The 16,593-nt window shown below is 33.6% G+C and overlaps 1 protein-coding gene across 1 annotated transcript; it reads right to left on the bottom strand.

Annotated features, from left to right (window-relative positions):
- Positions 1–16: 16 nt before the first annotated feature.
- LOC107268029 (IDLSRF-like peptide) lies at positions 17–16,206 on the bottom strand. Its single transcript, XM_015740366.2, has 4 exons — positions 15,790–16,206; positions 9,153–9,284; positions 8,414–8,566; positions 17–8,008 (listed from the first exon to the last, which is right to left on the bottom strand). The coding sequence occupies exons 1-4, from the start codon at positions 15,914–15,916 to the stop codon at positions 7,815–7,817; spliced, it is 606 nt and encodes a 201-aa protein (XP_015595852.1). The 5' UTR covers positions 15,917–16,206; the 3' UTR covers positions 17–7,814.
- Positions 16,207–16,593: the final 387 nt, after the last annotated feature.

The raw sequence follows: 16,593 nt of genomic DNA, 5'->3' as shown, positions 1-16,593 counted from the left end.
AGCGTTCGATGGCGTATATTTTTTAATCCAATAAATTCTTTCTTTTTGTGTGATGTAAAACTAAACAAAAATTTCATACAATATTTTTGTGCTACATATATGTTCTATTTTTCTATGGTAAAATATATATGCTAAGTTCCATCCGGATACACGTACGAATAACTATAGATTTTAACAGAATCGTTTGTAAATGTATGATAAACTTCAATAACGAACTTTATAGTATTTGTATTTGCACAATTATAGGTATTTCAATCGTATTTTGTCTGATATATAATAAAATAATCATTGGTGCACGTTTAATTAAAAAGCTACATCTATAGATACGAGATAAATTAAATTTTTGCCATTTTTGCGAGAATAAATTGTTATAGAAGGAACATCGGTGCAGCGTGAACAGTTAATTTACGTCTACAACATACAAGAGAAGTGTTTGATAAAATACGTTTCGCACAATGTAACCAATAGCATGACTCAACCAGCCTGTCCATATAAAATAAATATTTCTCGAAGATATCCTATGATTATTTACTATTGATAGTATTTAAATTTTTCATTATCCAATATACTGAATATATATTTTTCAAGTCTTTCAATCACCGCAGGTATTATCAGGTATCGGCAATTCAGGAATTATTAAGCTTGTGGCAAAAGAATTTGTCTAATATCTGAAACGTAATTCATTTCAAATTTGCCCAACAATAAGTTCGCGTTTATCGTTGCCTCATTAAATAAAAATTGTTCAAACGCTTCTTAAAGACTGTTGTTCTTTAAATGAATAACCTAAATACACGCTATGCCCAGAATAGGGGATCTACACGTCGTACGTAGAAAGAACGGAATGGGAAAAGAGTCATATTCCCGAAAGCGTGGCTAAAGATTACACCCCATATCTTTAGATTTTATAAACCACTATTTATTTTTATCTCTGAAGTATAGTATTTAATCTTTTGACACATTTACGAAAATGCCACACTTTTAGAAACGCCAAACTTTTACCATTCTTTTTTGCTATTCTATGCACAGTGCCTGAAGTAATTTGACATTATAACATTATAATTGAAAGTGAAAATAATTGGCGAAAAGTAACACGACACAAAGGAAAACTAACATTGACCGTAGTATGCTACTGGATACAGCGATAATCAGCGACCATTAATTCAAGAATAACAATAAGCTAACTTTTGATACAAGTTTTTCGAAAAAATATATATGTATGTCAGTATACAGTATACGTTATCTTCGTGTTTAAGTATGTATGTCGATTGTAGTTTTACTTGACTAATTGTAAGTTGTAAGAAATAAATATTCTTATCGTAATATTCTTATTGACAATATGCACAAGGCGGAATGAGTAAAACGAGGTGAAGAATGGAACAAAGTGTATCGTATAACGCAATAACAAGATTTTGTTTCACGTAGCAAAATATATCGATTGAAAGTTTATGTAAAATAGTATTTCACACGTGACAATGACTAACGATAAATATAAGGATGCAAAAGAAAACGAAAAATCGATTTAGATTGATCATAGACCAAAGCGACGAGGAAATATTCACGTTCTCATTAATAACTCGATGTTAATAAGTACGTACTAATGTAATAATTAGTATTCGCACAGTTTCAGTGGGCTGGTCGTCCGAAGATCATTCGCTTACATAACAGAGGCGCGGTTTTACAATAATTATGATGTTCATTTTCAGTGACAGGTCGTTGCCTTTTTGTAAAGCGAAGTCTTCAACGACTTGCCCTTACTTAAGGATACACCGATAACATGGTATTATATGTATATCATGTATACGAAATTATTGTATACATTAGTTTATCATATAAACCATATATATCTATACCGTACATAGTCTGTTTACTCGACGACAAAAGTCCCCTTATTGCTAGAACATATATGTATACGAAGTATTCAATTTTCTCAAGATGATTTTGATGCGCAACAAATTTCTTATGGAAGTTTTATGCTCTCTCTCATAGATTCCTGTCTATACAAATCGACTGTAGAAGTAATTGCCGCAGTGCAGTGTAAATATCGCTAATTGTAAGGGGCTCAAATTAATTTAATCTACAATCATTCAAGCCCATAGAAAATTATATAATTTCAATTTATACAATAATGTGTATATATACAATTTCGGTACCATGGAAAATCAATAAATAACGCGACATCGATTTCAAATATACAATTTAACACGCAAACCCTGTGTAATCTGCTAGAAATTGACAGTGTTCGAGCGTCGCGACGCGCACAACAGCAAAGTATCATTATTCAGAAGGACGAAAATTTTTCACATCTTGCCACAATTATGTTAGAAGAGACAAGAGATACGTCTGTGTACTTTCATTAAATGTAAATAATCGTAAAAGGAGCCCAATGAATTCTGTATACTTACAATCTGATATGTCTTCGATAATTGCAATCGATCAGATAAATTGATCGAATAAAATTGTTACATACAAAAATGTGTGCTTCATATATCTCTGAAATCTTCTTGTCGCTTCTTCAAATTTTAAACGTATATATCACGTTTACGCTGATGATAGGATATGTATGATATTTTTAAGGTTATCACATAGCCCAATGCTATTCTTAATTACGCTCTTAATTATTTTCTTTACTTATTCGAATGATATGTACACATTTATCACACGTAAAGACACAGCCGTAAGTAAATGCATGCATATAATTTTACGTATACATGCATTTACTATGCGCTAGATAGGTGTATGTATGAAATGAGAACGGGAGGTTGAGGAAGGACGAAGGATCGGAAGGATAACAAGGAGGGGTGGTAATACAACCCGAAAAAAATATGAGAGATAAATTAGGAATTATAATAACACATGTTTGAAAAGGAGAAATTGACATAGCAACGTTCTTCAAATTTTATCGAATATTGCATGTATTTCCATTTTACTTAACTATTCGACAAACTCGTAAAATTTCGTAATTTAGATATCAACTGTTTGTTCCGAAATTAAAAAGACCCGAATAGCAATTTCCTTAACGATTTCCTTAAGAATCTTTTACCATTTGATTACATCGATCTAGGAAAATTAATATCGACTACATGGGTATGCGTGTACTGGGTATATGTCGGTAGGGATTTGTGTATGTAGTCTAGATGGTAGAGCAACGGCGCCGAGAGGCCAGGACATACTAGTGGATATTCTGAGCGAAAAAGCGTGTCCTGGTCCTTCGGAAATCCTGATTCAAGGTTCCCTGAAAGCGCTCCTGCGGTCCAGGCCCTATTTTGAACCGCGATCGCCACCTGGAGGGATTCTTTTCATTATACCAAAATATGATATATTTATTTATATCTATTCATATATTAATATCTATCATCTGATACAATGACTCTCGGCTATTTCTCAATAAGAGACGTCACTTAACTAAGAGACAAGAGAAAAGCCTAACTTCTCGTCTTTGAGGAACTCCCCACTTTGGGAAACTCCTTTTTTTGCCGTTCTAGTACATTTTTATCGACCAATACAATCTTAAGCTTATTTTTCTGCTATACGCTACCATTTCAATGGCTTAGGTTACTACCGATGTGTACTAAGAAGGATGGATTTCACTTTGTTCTCGTAAGAGCAAATGAGAGACACAGACTTTAGTACGAGAATCATACAATCCCGACATCAGGGGTTTCAGTATCAAAGGCCAATGGAATGTTAGACTAAATAATATTTTAAGCTAAATATTAATTTTGATTTGCTTAATGATATTTTCAACTTGTCCGATTGTTCATGGGCATTTGTATTCGACAGAGAGTATTAACGAACATCTTACGATGTTAGAACAAATATTATATCGTTTGTCAAAATTTTCATGTTTACATTATTCTGTAAGTTTATGAATTTTTTAATAAACGTATACTATGCTCCCTTCCTGATGATCACCTTCGTATTATTTATCTTCCCCTCGATTTGAGTGGAATGCAGTCCCCCCACTCTTGCCGACAGGCAAATATAAGCGTGGAGGAACAAGCAGGCGTGCGCATGCGTCTTTATACTCCTGCAAAAGAGTGGGGTCCGTCGTTGGTCGACGAAAATCTTAGAGAGAGGGAGCATAGTACGAGGACTTTGCAAGATAGAAATTTATCGAATTTATGCTAATTCTAACGACTCAACAATCGACTAGAACGGCAGGTAAATAGTTTTCCAAGCGAACTCTTCGACTGCGGAGGACCTTTATCGCTCTATTCATAATTTTGCTTTACCGATATGCGTATTATATGATATGTATACGATATTTCCACCAACCTTCTATCAGAGATACTTCAAACTTCCTCTCTTTGTTCAGATTTCTCTACGCAAGTGTCTTAAAAACTATGCTGGTTTAATATGGTGTACTTTAATACCAATGCAGGTGTTTCGGTTGGATGTCTAGCAAGACATTTTAAAGAATTAATGTGAAGTCATCGACAATTTAGATCATTAATGTATCATTAAAATTATTTAATTGACTTAACTTTGCACAACGACCACTGAAAATCAGAGAGTTCAAATCACCTTATTTTGTTTTGTGCTTACGAATATGTGAAAAATCGGATTTCGTCATGCAGTTATTAGGTATAATTTTCATTCATGAATATTTCTAAAAAGTGCGCGAGGTCAAAAGTTAAATTTTAGTGCAAATATTTGTAAATAGCAATCGGTGCAAAGATTGTTGATGACACCCCTTGGTTTCTTTTTTCTCTCGTTATAACACTTAAAAGAAATATTTCATTAAAATCTCAATCACGTTCCACGTATATACACATATGCATATGTAACGTTCTTCTTGACAAAGGACATCAAGATAGGGATGCTTACTTGCCGCAACTCGTAATTTCATGTGAGAATGAAAAGAAGCATGCACGTTAATATTTGTATGCTTATACAATGTACGTTAGGGGTGTCTGACTTTCAAAAATTGGTGCTTCGATACAATAACATTTTTTTTCCAAAATTTGGAGTTAGTTGTACTGAGACCTTTCATAAATTTTTAATTGATTTTCAGCCAAATTTACATTAAGACGTATTAATTGTAGTTTCCACTTCAACACAAAACACTTCTGTTTTTTCTATAAACCCAAATTTAACATTTTCTACCGATAATATCTCATAAAATAGAATCCTGAATATATTCAGCATAAAAAACAAAAGGTCGAATAAAATTCGTTATATCAAAATATCAAACACCCCCTCCACCCCCCCCACCCGGTATATATGTGCTGTATAATATAACGAGAATATATAATATTCGTGTACATGAAAGAAGCTATACTAGAATACGCTTGAATATAACTTACAGATAAATATTAATATTGATATGTTATCGTTCCTTATCTCAGCATCCAATCACATTCATCCCCAAAGTGTTATCACTTTTTCCACTTTTCGTTTAGCTTTCTCATCACTGTGTCGGTTGTAACGAAAATGAATTTTCGTTACACGGTATAAAGATATAATGTATAAGAATTGTGTAATATAGTGTCGTACGAATTGCTTGAGAAATTTATGATTCGTCCGAGATCTTTTTCTGAAGTTTATGGACGTTTGATTATAGGAATTTTCAAAGTTAAACCGTCTGTTTTTTTTTCTTTTGAAGTCTTTGTATTCATTTATACAGTCGAGTCGCGTTACGAGAACGGTTATAAGAACTCCCACCATAATGAAAATGTATTATCCACTCCCGACACAAGCCCCATCACGGGTCCTTTGACTCTCGATAGAGGAGAACGCTCAGGATGAAAAACGGCTAAGTGGAGTCTTATACCGAGAGGCTTTATAACGCGACTCGACTGTACTTGTATTTTAATGAAACTAATGAAGATTATTAAAATAATCCTGAAATTCTTAGATTAGAATCCGAGAATTGATTTACGATATAATCGATACATCTATTGATATAATTATATAATCTTTTGAATCTTTAAAAATTGCTCCATTGTCAAGAATGACACTTTATCCAGGTTCGTACTATTACGTTATTCAAAATGACGAGCCTATTACGTTAGTCAAAATGTTGGTAATATTTCATCGTTCAAATCGGTAATTAACGCTAATATACATTAACAAAATATTTTTGAAATTGTTTCAGTAAGCAGAATTACTCATAAAATACTTGCTAAATGTTTATGACGTAATAGTCATTTTATCAATGAATCTGATAACGATCCCTCTTAGATAGCATAGCAAGCAGTAACGACACTGTTAATATACCAGGTATATTGAAGCGCCTATTATAAATAAGAAAATGTATCGTTCGTCTCTATGATCATTCCGGGATGCAATGATAGTTTAAACCCTTATTTACGGTTGTATTTTAATATATCTGTACGCTAAATGCTCCTTACGTTATCCGAACCGTGACGTCTATGAGCTACATTTGGTCTACAATTAGGCCAATTTAAAATAGAATTTGATCTGGAATTAAAAAAAAATTATCAAGAACTTAATCGATTGTCAATTATTGGCATCGAACCAATTTCCGGCGACTCGTTGAATCGACGGAATTGGATCCACTCAATTGAATGCCTTATACAGTTTTGCAAAGTGCTTCGTATTGAATATTTTACTTGGGCTCATGTCATTCCTCTCGGTAAGGAATTCTTCATTTTAAGGAATGAGACGAAGTGTTATTTAATAAAAAAGAATAGTGGTCAGGGTTACCACGACTTTGCCTACACTTAATTGTATGTATCTGGGAGTCTCCAAAATATTTCGCACTTTACGTCTCCTTCACCTTTCCCTACATTTCCTTGAAATATACAATGTACATCGAAATATTGGAAATATTCTTTAGAATCCCCACGGAGATTTCTTGGAATCACAATTTCTCATGTATGTGAAGTTTTAGTTTTTCATTAATTTATCATCGTCGGAATGCCTTTCATCGAGGAGATTTTAGAAATCAAGGCATTGTACATTCGAAAAACACACACTGAAATTTGGCATTACCGTATTCTAAATAACGGTACTATATCTTTAGCTCCGCAGGGATCTATTACATTAGAAATAACATTTTTCCAAAAAACGTGCTTCATCTTCTACTTGTGAATGATTGCACCTCGAATACCTAAAGACCGTAACATATTGTATATCAAAATTTAATACCTCTGAAAAATTCGCAAAAGAAATATATTTTCTAGCAAACACGAAGTGACAGTTACCTATCGGCAATGCGAAAATTTCCTTCTCAGGGAAATGTGTACAATCATGTAAATCACTGATATTCAAATCACCATTTTGACATTACCGGTACGTAATCGTGATTTTCTTTGTTGGTTTACGCCTAAGAGTAATAAAATTGTTTTCTGTAGATAAAGGTAGATATATCATTATCAGAATAATATATCACCAAATGTACAAAGGTTCAATCGATCGCCTAAATAATAATTTCATGGCATTATATATTCGAGGTACAATTTAGAATGAGTAGAGAACGAATGTAACTAGAATCCCAAGTGTCTTTTGGAAACTATTCAATTCATATGCAAACAAAGATAATTTTTCCACAATAAACACAGACTACTTATCAAACATTATGATTTGTTCTTTTCTAAGTGATATTTTAAATATTAGATGAAATTATATTCGAGTACCGTGCGCTGACTATTTTTAAGGACTCGAGCTGATCTTTACTGTGTTTTTCTTCCACCGGCCGGTCACTGCACCCTCGCAAGATCGGTAAGTTCTCTGTGTAATCTTTCCATGAGATTTCAAGTCGAAAATGAAACAGAGAGTTTGGTCGAGTTTTGTCGAACAAGTAGTGACGCGGTCGGCAAAGTTGAATATTGGTGAACGCAATGAGTACTTCAATCCAGGAAACCCGTATTGACAAGCTTCTCCAAGAAGAACTTTACGTCACCGAGTTCCGAATCCTTAATACCCAACGATTTAAGCATCCCCAGATCGCCGTTCTCCACAGCCATAAATACTGAGCGTAAATGTTCTAGATCAGCACGCAGCAGGTGTAACGCTGCACCGAAATCTTCAATGGTCTGAGATTCTGCGTAAATGAAAAATTAATCGATCATTTTTTTTCCTGTTGCTTTTTTCTTATCATTAAATAAATTTTAAAAAATTTCATAAACATACACCTGCATATTACGAGAAAAATATGATCGAGCAAAAATTATTTTGTACGTATCTTTATGAATTAGCAAGTAGGTACATTTCCTTCTTTTTTCACAGTTATGATATATATTCAATAGAGAAATATGGCATAATGTTACATTTTGACAAAATAGAGTTATCAGTCGTTCCATCTTTTCTGTAATGTCATTTTTGTTTACTTAAGAATTGTATGTATCTATTTGTTGTGTGCTTATTGCAATCGTCTAAGGCTATTATTTTTAACCACGAGTCGTTTGGAACACTCGAAGCTGTCAAAAAGGATATTCAGAAAACTTACCAGAAAGGGCAATGGCCACCTTTTGTACACCACCAAGGGGCTCGAGTGTGTCGCGTGCTTTATTTCCAAATAGCTTTTCCAAGTAATTAGGTCCGTGACTTGCCAAAAGAGATTGCAAGAAACTTGCTGTTTCTTCTACCGGTGGTCTCTTAGCTGAAACATTGTTCATAGACGGTATATTATATTTATATCTACTTATAACATTACTCTTGACGTAGATGATTGGGGAATATAAATATACAGATCGTACGACAAGGCAGTTCACTTTATGAAATAGCTTAAAAATCTGTGATGTTTTTAATTTAACTCAGGAATGGTCGCGCACTGTCAAATAATTAATATTACGGATTTCTTTATTGTTTAAGCATTCAGTAAAAAATTAAAGTGGAACACTAAATAAAAAATTCATTTTAGTTCTCTAATGGAATATAATATTATATTACTGAAAAGGCGATTTGAAATTTAATTGCAGTTGCTTTTAATACCAAATTTATTTTGTATTCTACTTGTTTGTAATGGTAAAATAGATGTAGTGATATTTGATAGAGACATGAAATAAATAATGAAAGAAACAGATTAATAATATACAATATTAAAAGTTTTCATGGATACTACATAGCAGAGAGACGAAATCGAATTATAATTTATAAAAATTGAAAACAACGATAAACGTATGTCTTTAACTTTTAAATAGTGATATAGGACGAGGTTATAAATATTAAATAAAAAAAATGCTAACCCGCTGTGCAAAGTCTTGAATCTTCATCATAGCCATCTTGACAATCCGGTGCACCATCACAGAGATATTGTATCGAAATGCAAATACCGTCTCCAGGGCACTTAAACGGTTCGTATGGATGGCAGGCTCCCCCTATAAAACATTCATTGTCTTTCTTATTACCATTTGCTTACAAATGAAATTATGTTAATTCGAGTAACATTAAAAATTTAAAGTATTTGATGTTGGAATAAAATTTTTGTTTATGATATTTATTCTTTCTTGATAAGATTTGTGTAGTTATTAGTGGCATAAAGGCTAGTGTAAATTGTAATGATACATACAGCAGTTTAATTAAACATCGCTTTTAATTATACATGTTCATATTTCAGATGGGCATAATACAGATAACACCCAATAATAACTCTTGTCTCATTAGACACGTTAAAGAGCACTTTTGAACATTATTTGTCGTTGCGGAAAGGATTATTTGGATCGCATTGCTTCACTTTTTCAGAAATATAAACTGCATACATTCAATGATTGATTCAAATCTATTGGGTAAAATGTTTGGTAATATTAACACCTCCTGCGATTACGTGAACATTTTTTGGAACAATCTACGCAGATTTAGACTGACGCTTTTTAAAAAAAATGAAATTGATATTGTTTCGAATGTGCATTGCACTCTGCACGTTTATAGCATTGAATAAAGTAGTACATTATCCCACTAGGGACGAAAGTGCGCGATTTTCGCCGAGTGCGAGGTGAAAATCCGCGCTCCTCCCATGCGGCATATATTACTTTTTACCCGACTATTTTTAAAATCATAAATTTAATCCTCCGTTTACGGATAGGGGATTTTAAGGCGCAAACTATATTTCAAACTGGAATGTGTCATCTGTGGGAGAAAAAGGAAGTTCGGTTTCCCCTTCTGAAAAATCTAGATAGTAGTGTGTGGTCGTGCACTTTAAGTGACGCGCAATGGGAAAGTTGACCTTTAATTAATCAGTACGTAATGAAAGTGCGTTCAGTAAAATAAAAGTGGGTGTCTGTAAATCGCGTTACTGTTTTTGCAAGTAAATGAATTCGAATTTTTTTCAGTATTTTTCAATATTTTTCAATATTTTTATCAATAATACAAGGTTTATTGTGTAAATGTAGACTGTTGCGCATGGGAAAAACAGCTTAGCGGTGAACATGGCGAATCCGCTCCAATTCCCTCTGTGCATAATGTGCGTGAAGAACACCACACACATATCTGTAAAGACTGTGCAAACTAAGTTTTTGTTTAAAGTTAATTTTCATTTCAATTGAAACTTCAAAGTATATTTTACGTTTTTTTTTACAATAAATGTTGTATCGTTATGCATAGGTTTTTAGAAAATAAGATGTAGGATGAGGGACGAGACGTGCGATGGAGGTAGATTAGAGGTAGATTTGGTTGAGCAGGCAAAGACGTCAGACGTATTGAAGGGCAGAAGAGATTGGTGATCTTTAATAACTATTTTTCAATAACGATTATTTGTAGACTAAATGAATATCAGCACATGCATTCGTTTAAATTACCCATGCCTGTAAGTCCCTATTTTTCTCACTACATAAATATACATTAACATTCAATATCCTGCTTTTTCTGCATAATTGCGTGCACGAATCACTGTAAAATAAACTCTGTTTTCAGGTGTTCAAATAATTCAATTATTTGAAGCCGCCGCCATCAGGCCTATATTTTTTTTAGAGTCCTAGTCTAAGGTACAAGACGCTACAAAGATTTTTAAAAATAATCATTGTTGTAAACTTTTGCATTGTTTAGTAAATTCCGATGTTTTTCATATTTCTGGTATATTTTAATTTTAATTTTAAAAAATATAAACATTTGATTTTTCAACTATTTTCCAATGAAACATACATTTTCAGAATCTGAGTTATTCTCATTCTATTTTTTGAAAGCCCGGAACACGTTCAAAATTGAACAGCACTTGAAAGATCCTATCTGTAAACAGAGAATGGAAAAAAAAACAGTTCTGCAAATGAAGGGTTAAAATATTACGTCCTTTAAATCTGCGGTTACTAGAAAATTAAGAATTGTGTAATAGAAGGATTGTCCGCTACGAGGCAAAACGTGAAGCGATCAACCCGTAACTAAACTGTACCTCTCAAATGAATACATTGGCGTAATAATTTCAAGTAGCACACTTTCATAAAACTGTGATTATCGTAGCGCGACAGCTTTTCGAACACCTTGAGTTTGATCAAAACATCCCCAGCAGGTTATGATTTTAAGTGTAAATACATAAAATTGCGTAAGTACCGTGATCAAAGTGTACAACCTTATATGTATAGGAAGTAATAATATGAAAAAGTAACTCCGAAGTTGCTCGACAATTGGATAGAATGTTTATGTTTATGTTCAAATAGATTGTGTTTGCATTTTAATTCAACACAAAGAATTAATTACACGAAATACAATAGTAATTGATTGAACTTGATTTGTACTGATTGCGAATGATTAAAACAGTTAGCAAAAATTATTGCAAAATACGGTCGAAATGACTTAACATATATTTGTCTGCCGGCAACCGCCATGTACAACTGAACTGAATTTCGGTTGACGCTAAACAATAGTTTTCTTAGTGTACGTTAGATTTACCTAACAATATAAATTTATTCTGGTATCCCTTTTCCATTAGCAAGGTGCGTACAAGTATTATGAATTTAAATATTTTTTTTATTAATATTATAAAGAAGAATATTATATACTTACAGTGACGTGCGTTACTGTATTAATTATGGACATACGTTATCTACATGATAATTTAATGCTGTGATCGGTCGACATAGGTTGAAATAGTCTGTGTATATTTTTTTTATTAAAAAAAAATTTGTTCACTATGTCGAAAATTAAAGGTTTCATGCTTTATATGGTACTCGTTCAGATTTGGACACGAAGAGGTCGTCCATTGGAACCTCGAAAACTACTGTGATTTTGTACAGTATTCATTATTGCATTTTTAAATATTTTTGATTATAATTATAACTCACGGAGCTGAGATTTATTTGAATATTTAACACGTAGAATAATTACATGCAGGGTATTTAATTTATAGGATATGAACATGCGAGAGAATGCGTGTAGGGCTTGCAACGTATAGAACGTTTACGAGTTGGATTTAAGTTATCTCAAAATTTCATTAATCTTAGATACACATGCAAGAACACATAAAATGCATAGATCTGATTGCCTACATAAGAGTAGGAAGTATTCTCAAAATTTAAAAATGTATAAGATTAATGCAATCCTACTATTTTTCAAAATAAATACATCTGTTACATTCATGCAACGATTCTTGCTATGAAACAATATAGATCGGAGTTTGTATTATTCCTATGCCGGAGAGAGGCTTATTTATGTATTTAGGTAAAAATTAGAATTGGAAAAAGGAATACAGCACTACTACAAATGCATATGCTAATAAGGCGTTAAACACAACAGTTTAAAATTACTTAATCGTTAGTTGCTATTACTTATTCATGTATGACTTCTTACGTGAACGTAGGAGACAACTAATAATTATTAATTCAGTAATTGGTTTGGTGATTAGTTTCATCTAACGGTATACGTATCCCGTACAAATAATGAAATTAAAATCGTATCGTTCGAACGGGATACAAAGACGTAATCGATTCTTTTTTTTAAATTATAAATTTGTTCTTCTATGCATTTTTTATTACCAGCTATTATTGCTTACAGTGAACATCTAGCCTTTCACTATTACGATCTGTGTACGGAACTCAATGAAACCTATTTTAGAAATATATAAGCAGAAACGTGTGGAACATAGGGGAGTGTCCTACACGCGTTTGTGCTTGCGTGGCGGCAGAATATAGACAGTATTTGATGTTCAGGATGAATCGCTGAACTGAACAAGATTCGAAATTTCCATCAGAAATTAATTTTCAAACGTAGCTGGGTATAATAACACTTTTAGAAGTTCAGCAGTTTCATTGTTAAAGGGCCGTGCAAGGATCCAAAAATGAATGTTCAATGCCTATATACAAAACTCTTTACGAATAAAACCAATTGGATCAAGAAACTCATTGTCAGTCGAGCCTTGCGCCAAGTGGAGGCAACCGGCGGTAGAGGCAAGCAATTGAAATTTACAGGAAAAATCAACTTGAGAATATTGATGAAACAGTAAGGTTTGTAAATGATCAGCACTTGCAGTCTGACATCTCCGAGTCTTTATGAATCATTAATAGCAATTTATTCAATTCATTCGTTCATTCAAGCAAATCTACTTTAGCTATTAAATTAACTACAAAGTTAAGGTAACGTAAAAAGTACTACTTTAATTTGAAATTTATAAAAATCAGTCACCGACAATTTTTACAAAGTTCAGTTAATACTATATTAACAAGCAGTATAACATACCGATAGAAAATTGAATTAAATTTGTCAACTATCGATATTCGATTTGTATAGTATATTATGGTATAGAGTAATAGTGTTACGTGAAAACAAATCGTTCGGTTATTCCGAAACTTAAATAGATTTCTGTATATTTTTGTACGATGGTGTAGATGTCCCCAATGTTAAGAATATTAGGAATTAATAATTGAGTACGTAATTCCACGTGAAGGTAGGTGAAGCACATAATCAGCGATGGGTCAAATATCGACCGAGGAAGTCTTTGAAAGGCCGCTTCTATTTTTATTTCCCAAAACTATCTGTACGGCCACTTTTCGTATAATCACCAATTTCACTAGAATATTCTTTCTCCAAGACTGTCATAAATTCGAAAAATATTTGGCAAAAACAATAATCTGTTTCGCAACTTACAAAGCAGAAAGAGAGTTAGTCGCTGCGGTCCGTGCAAACGGAGAAGATATTCATTTAATCATTATTTAAATAATAATAAATAATAATTAAAGATAGTATTGATATACGGCAGTTAGCAGATGCACAAATTTATAACTCTTTTACATTGAAATTCAAGCCTACATGCCCCCTTCGAAAATCGACATTATTCACGGATAGACTATATGATCTAATTCCATGGCAACTCTATGTAAACGTGCTTAAATGTATCCGTATAGGTTTCGAACTATAATTATGCAGAGGTGCGGCGTTAACGTTTCTATAGTAGTATTCGTGATAGGCGGTGATCATCGTTAACAAGAAATTAATGTGTAATTACTGGTTCAAGTTTCGTGCTCAGTCTCAAGTCGTGAAGAAAGTTTTCAAAGTATATAAGTATATGTAGTCACGAATAGTGTTCGCGGAAAGTAACGTCGTTCTCGCCAGATTTTGACGTATTATAGGTATACGTGGATTTCTATATAATCATATAGCTTGATAACATTATCGTAAAATGTCGAACATTTTTCATTCTTTATTATGGTATACTACACATATTTTAAATAAAACGTAATAATAATCCATATAGCACATAAATACTAAAGACGTGCTTAAGATGCCTAAAAACCAATCTCAACCGCATTAAACGTCATAAAGACGATATTGGATAGTATTTATAGTCTGGGAGTTACAAAATTTTGAAATATTTTTCAGCATACATGCAGTTATTCACGGCAAACGCATCAGCTGAAGTTGGACGCGATTGAAGAATTCTGTTAATCGAGGCAGTGTGGCCTTGTTAAACAAATACAAAAACGTGAATTTCATGATTTTCGCAATGTTATGACCTTATGACGTTAACCTTCATTTCTTTAATGTTGCCACCCTGCTCTCATTCATGAAATCACTGAATAACAGTGAATAACCCTATATGAATGTTCCGTCTTTGAATATCCGATTAAGATTTTTATTGTTTTGAGAATTTCCGTATGGCTCATGAGATATCAAATGCCTAGATATAATTTGCAGCTAGAGGAAGCCCTAAAATTTTGATAAAGTAACATACGCTTTCATATTGCTGGATAAAAAACTGTATGAAAATCACAAAAGAAATTTATTCTTTGCAAAACTGATCCTAATACAATGCTAATACGATATCAACTCATTCTTTCAGTTTACGGTAACGGGTGCTTTGTACGTAACGTTGACACCAAGTCACGCTATCCTGAACTTATAATAATAATATTGCACACAGAAAATAATAAGACATCAGTAGCGTGACTCTATGCCGAATCAAATAAAATTAAAATACACATCCATGTTTTAGTAACAATTGTAACACCCGGTATTAATATTTTTTGTACTACGTGAAACATAATACTACATACTTATTAAAATCAGTGTAATTGCCGTAGTCTTTTAAAATTTATAACAAATGATCGTCGGTGTTTACCCTTCGCACAAAAGCAATAACAGCAATTTTTATATCGTAACTGTATCATCAACCTTTCATAGGACGTGAAAATTAATATCATTGTAGTAACGATGTGTCATACAAAATCATATGAAGCGTTTCACTGCAACATTCCATTGTGTTGAAATATGAAAAATTGAGACAAACTGAAAAATCTTTAATTTTTAAAGTAAAACTTTGTATCATTTTGTGTATGATGAAAAATGTGCAAATTTATATTAAAAGGAAAGAGATATTTGTCACACGCATAAAAAAAACTATCCCCTACTAACACTTATTTTAAAATGACTGCATTCTACAAATGAGAATATAAATTCACTTACCCGTTCTCTTGGAACTGAGGTGACCGTAGAGTCGGCTAAGGTCGATCGCCATTACTGCACGGGGAAAAGCAGCACAGACCGTAAGGGCGAGGCCAAGGGCCAAGCTGGTGCACAACAATCGAACCATTCTTGTAGAACGACGAACGAAAACTTTTGTTATTAGAATATGCCGTCGGGATAATAGCAAAGGAGGAGGACAAGGTTGAAAAACGAAGGGTGACAAGAGTAGCGACGCTGTAGGTGTCAGTGGTGGCAATGGCTATGACGGAGAGGTTGTGTTTCGTCGTGGATGTTAAAATATTATGATATCCGGCCTGTCAGCCCCTGGTGGTGCGAAATTCGCTCGTCTCGAATGTCCGACTCCTTCTGAGCTTTTCGGCGACATACAGGTTGCGTCGAGTTGCCACGAAGAGTGGATAGCGCCGACCCCGTATACCTCGACCAATCATCTCTCTCGTTACGAGCTTCTCAGCCAATGAGAGCTCACGGGTCCCGGAAAACTCCCACGCATTCTGCGACTCCACGTCGCATCGATTTCGCCTACCTTTTCTCTCCACATCGCCTCTTCTCCTCTACGTTTCCTATCCTCTGTCCACCACTTCATTTTTATCTACTCTTATGCTCTTTTCAACCTTGTTAAACAATACTCGCGCTATGGGAATGGTAATTGCGCACTCGTTTTCATTTACGGGACTTCGATCGACGCGTAACTGACCTTATGTACGATTATATTTGAAGATTCAACAGGAGTTTGGATGTCGATTGTGTTATATTAGGTTAGGATACTTCGATTCCAACAAGTCA

This window comes from Cephus cinctus, unplaced genomic scaffold (genome assembly GCF_000341935.2).
Source record: "Cephus cinctus unplaced genomic scaffold, Ccin1 Ccin1_scaffold0462, whole genome shotgun sequence".
Lineage (NCBI taxonomy): Eukaryota > Metazoa > Arthropoda > Insecta > Hymenoptera > Cephidae > Cephus > Cephus cinctus.
The sequence above is the reverse complement of the archived record's forward strand: the minus strand, read 5'-3'. Positions and strand labels throughout refer to the sequence as shown.

What these genes read in the sequence shown, in the direction of transcription:
- LOC107268029 (XM_015740366.2), bottom strand. Translation starts at nt 15,916, where the DNA reads ATGGTTCGATTGTTGTGCACCAGCTTGGCCCTTGGCCTCGCCCTTACG. An exon ending in CCTCAGTTCCAAGAGAACGG is followed by an intron (nt 9,285 to 15,789) that starts GTAAGTGAATTT and finishes AATGTTTTATAG; the next exon opens with GGGGAGCCTGCCATCCATAC. An exon ending in TTCAAGACTTTGCACAGCGG is followed by an intron (nt 8,567 to 9,152) that starts GTTAGCATTTTT and finishes ACAATGTTTCAG; the next exon opens with CTAAGAGACCACCGGTAGAA.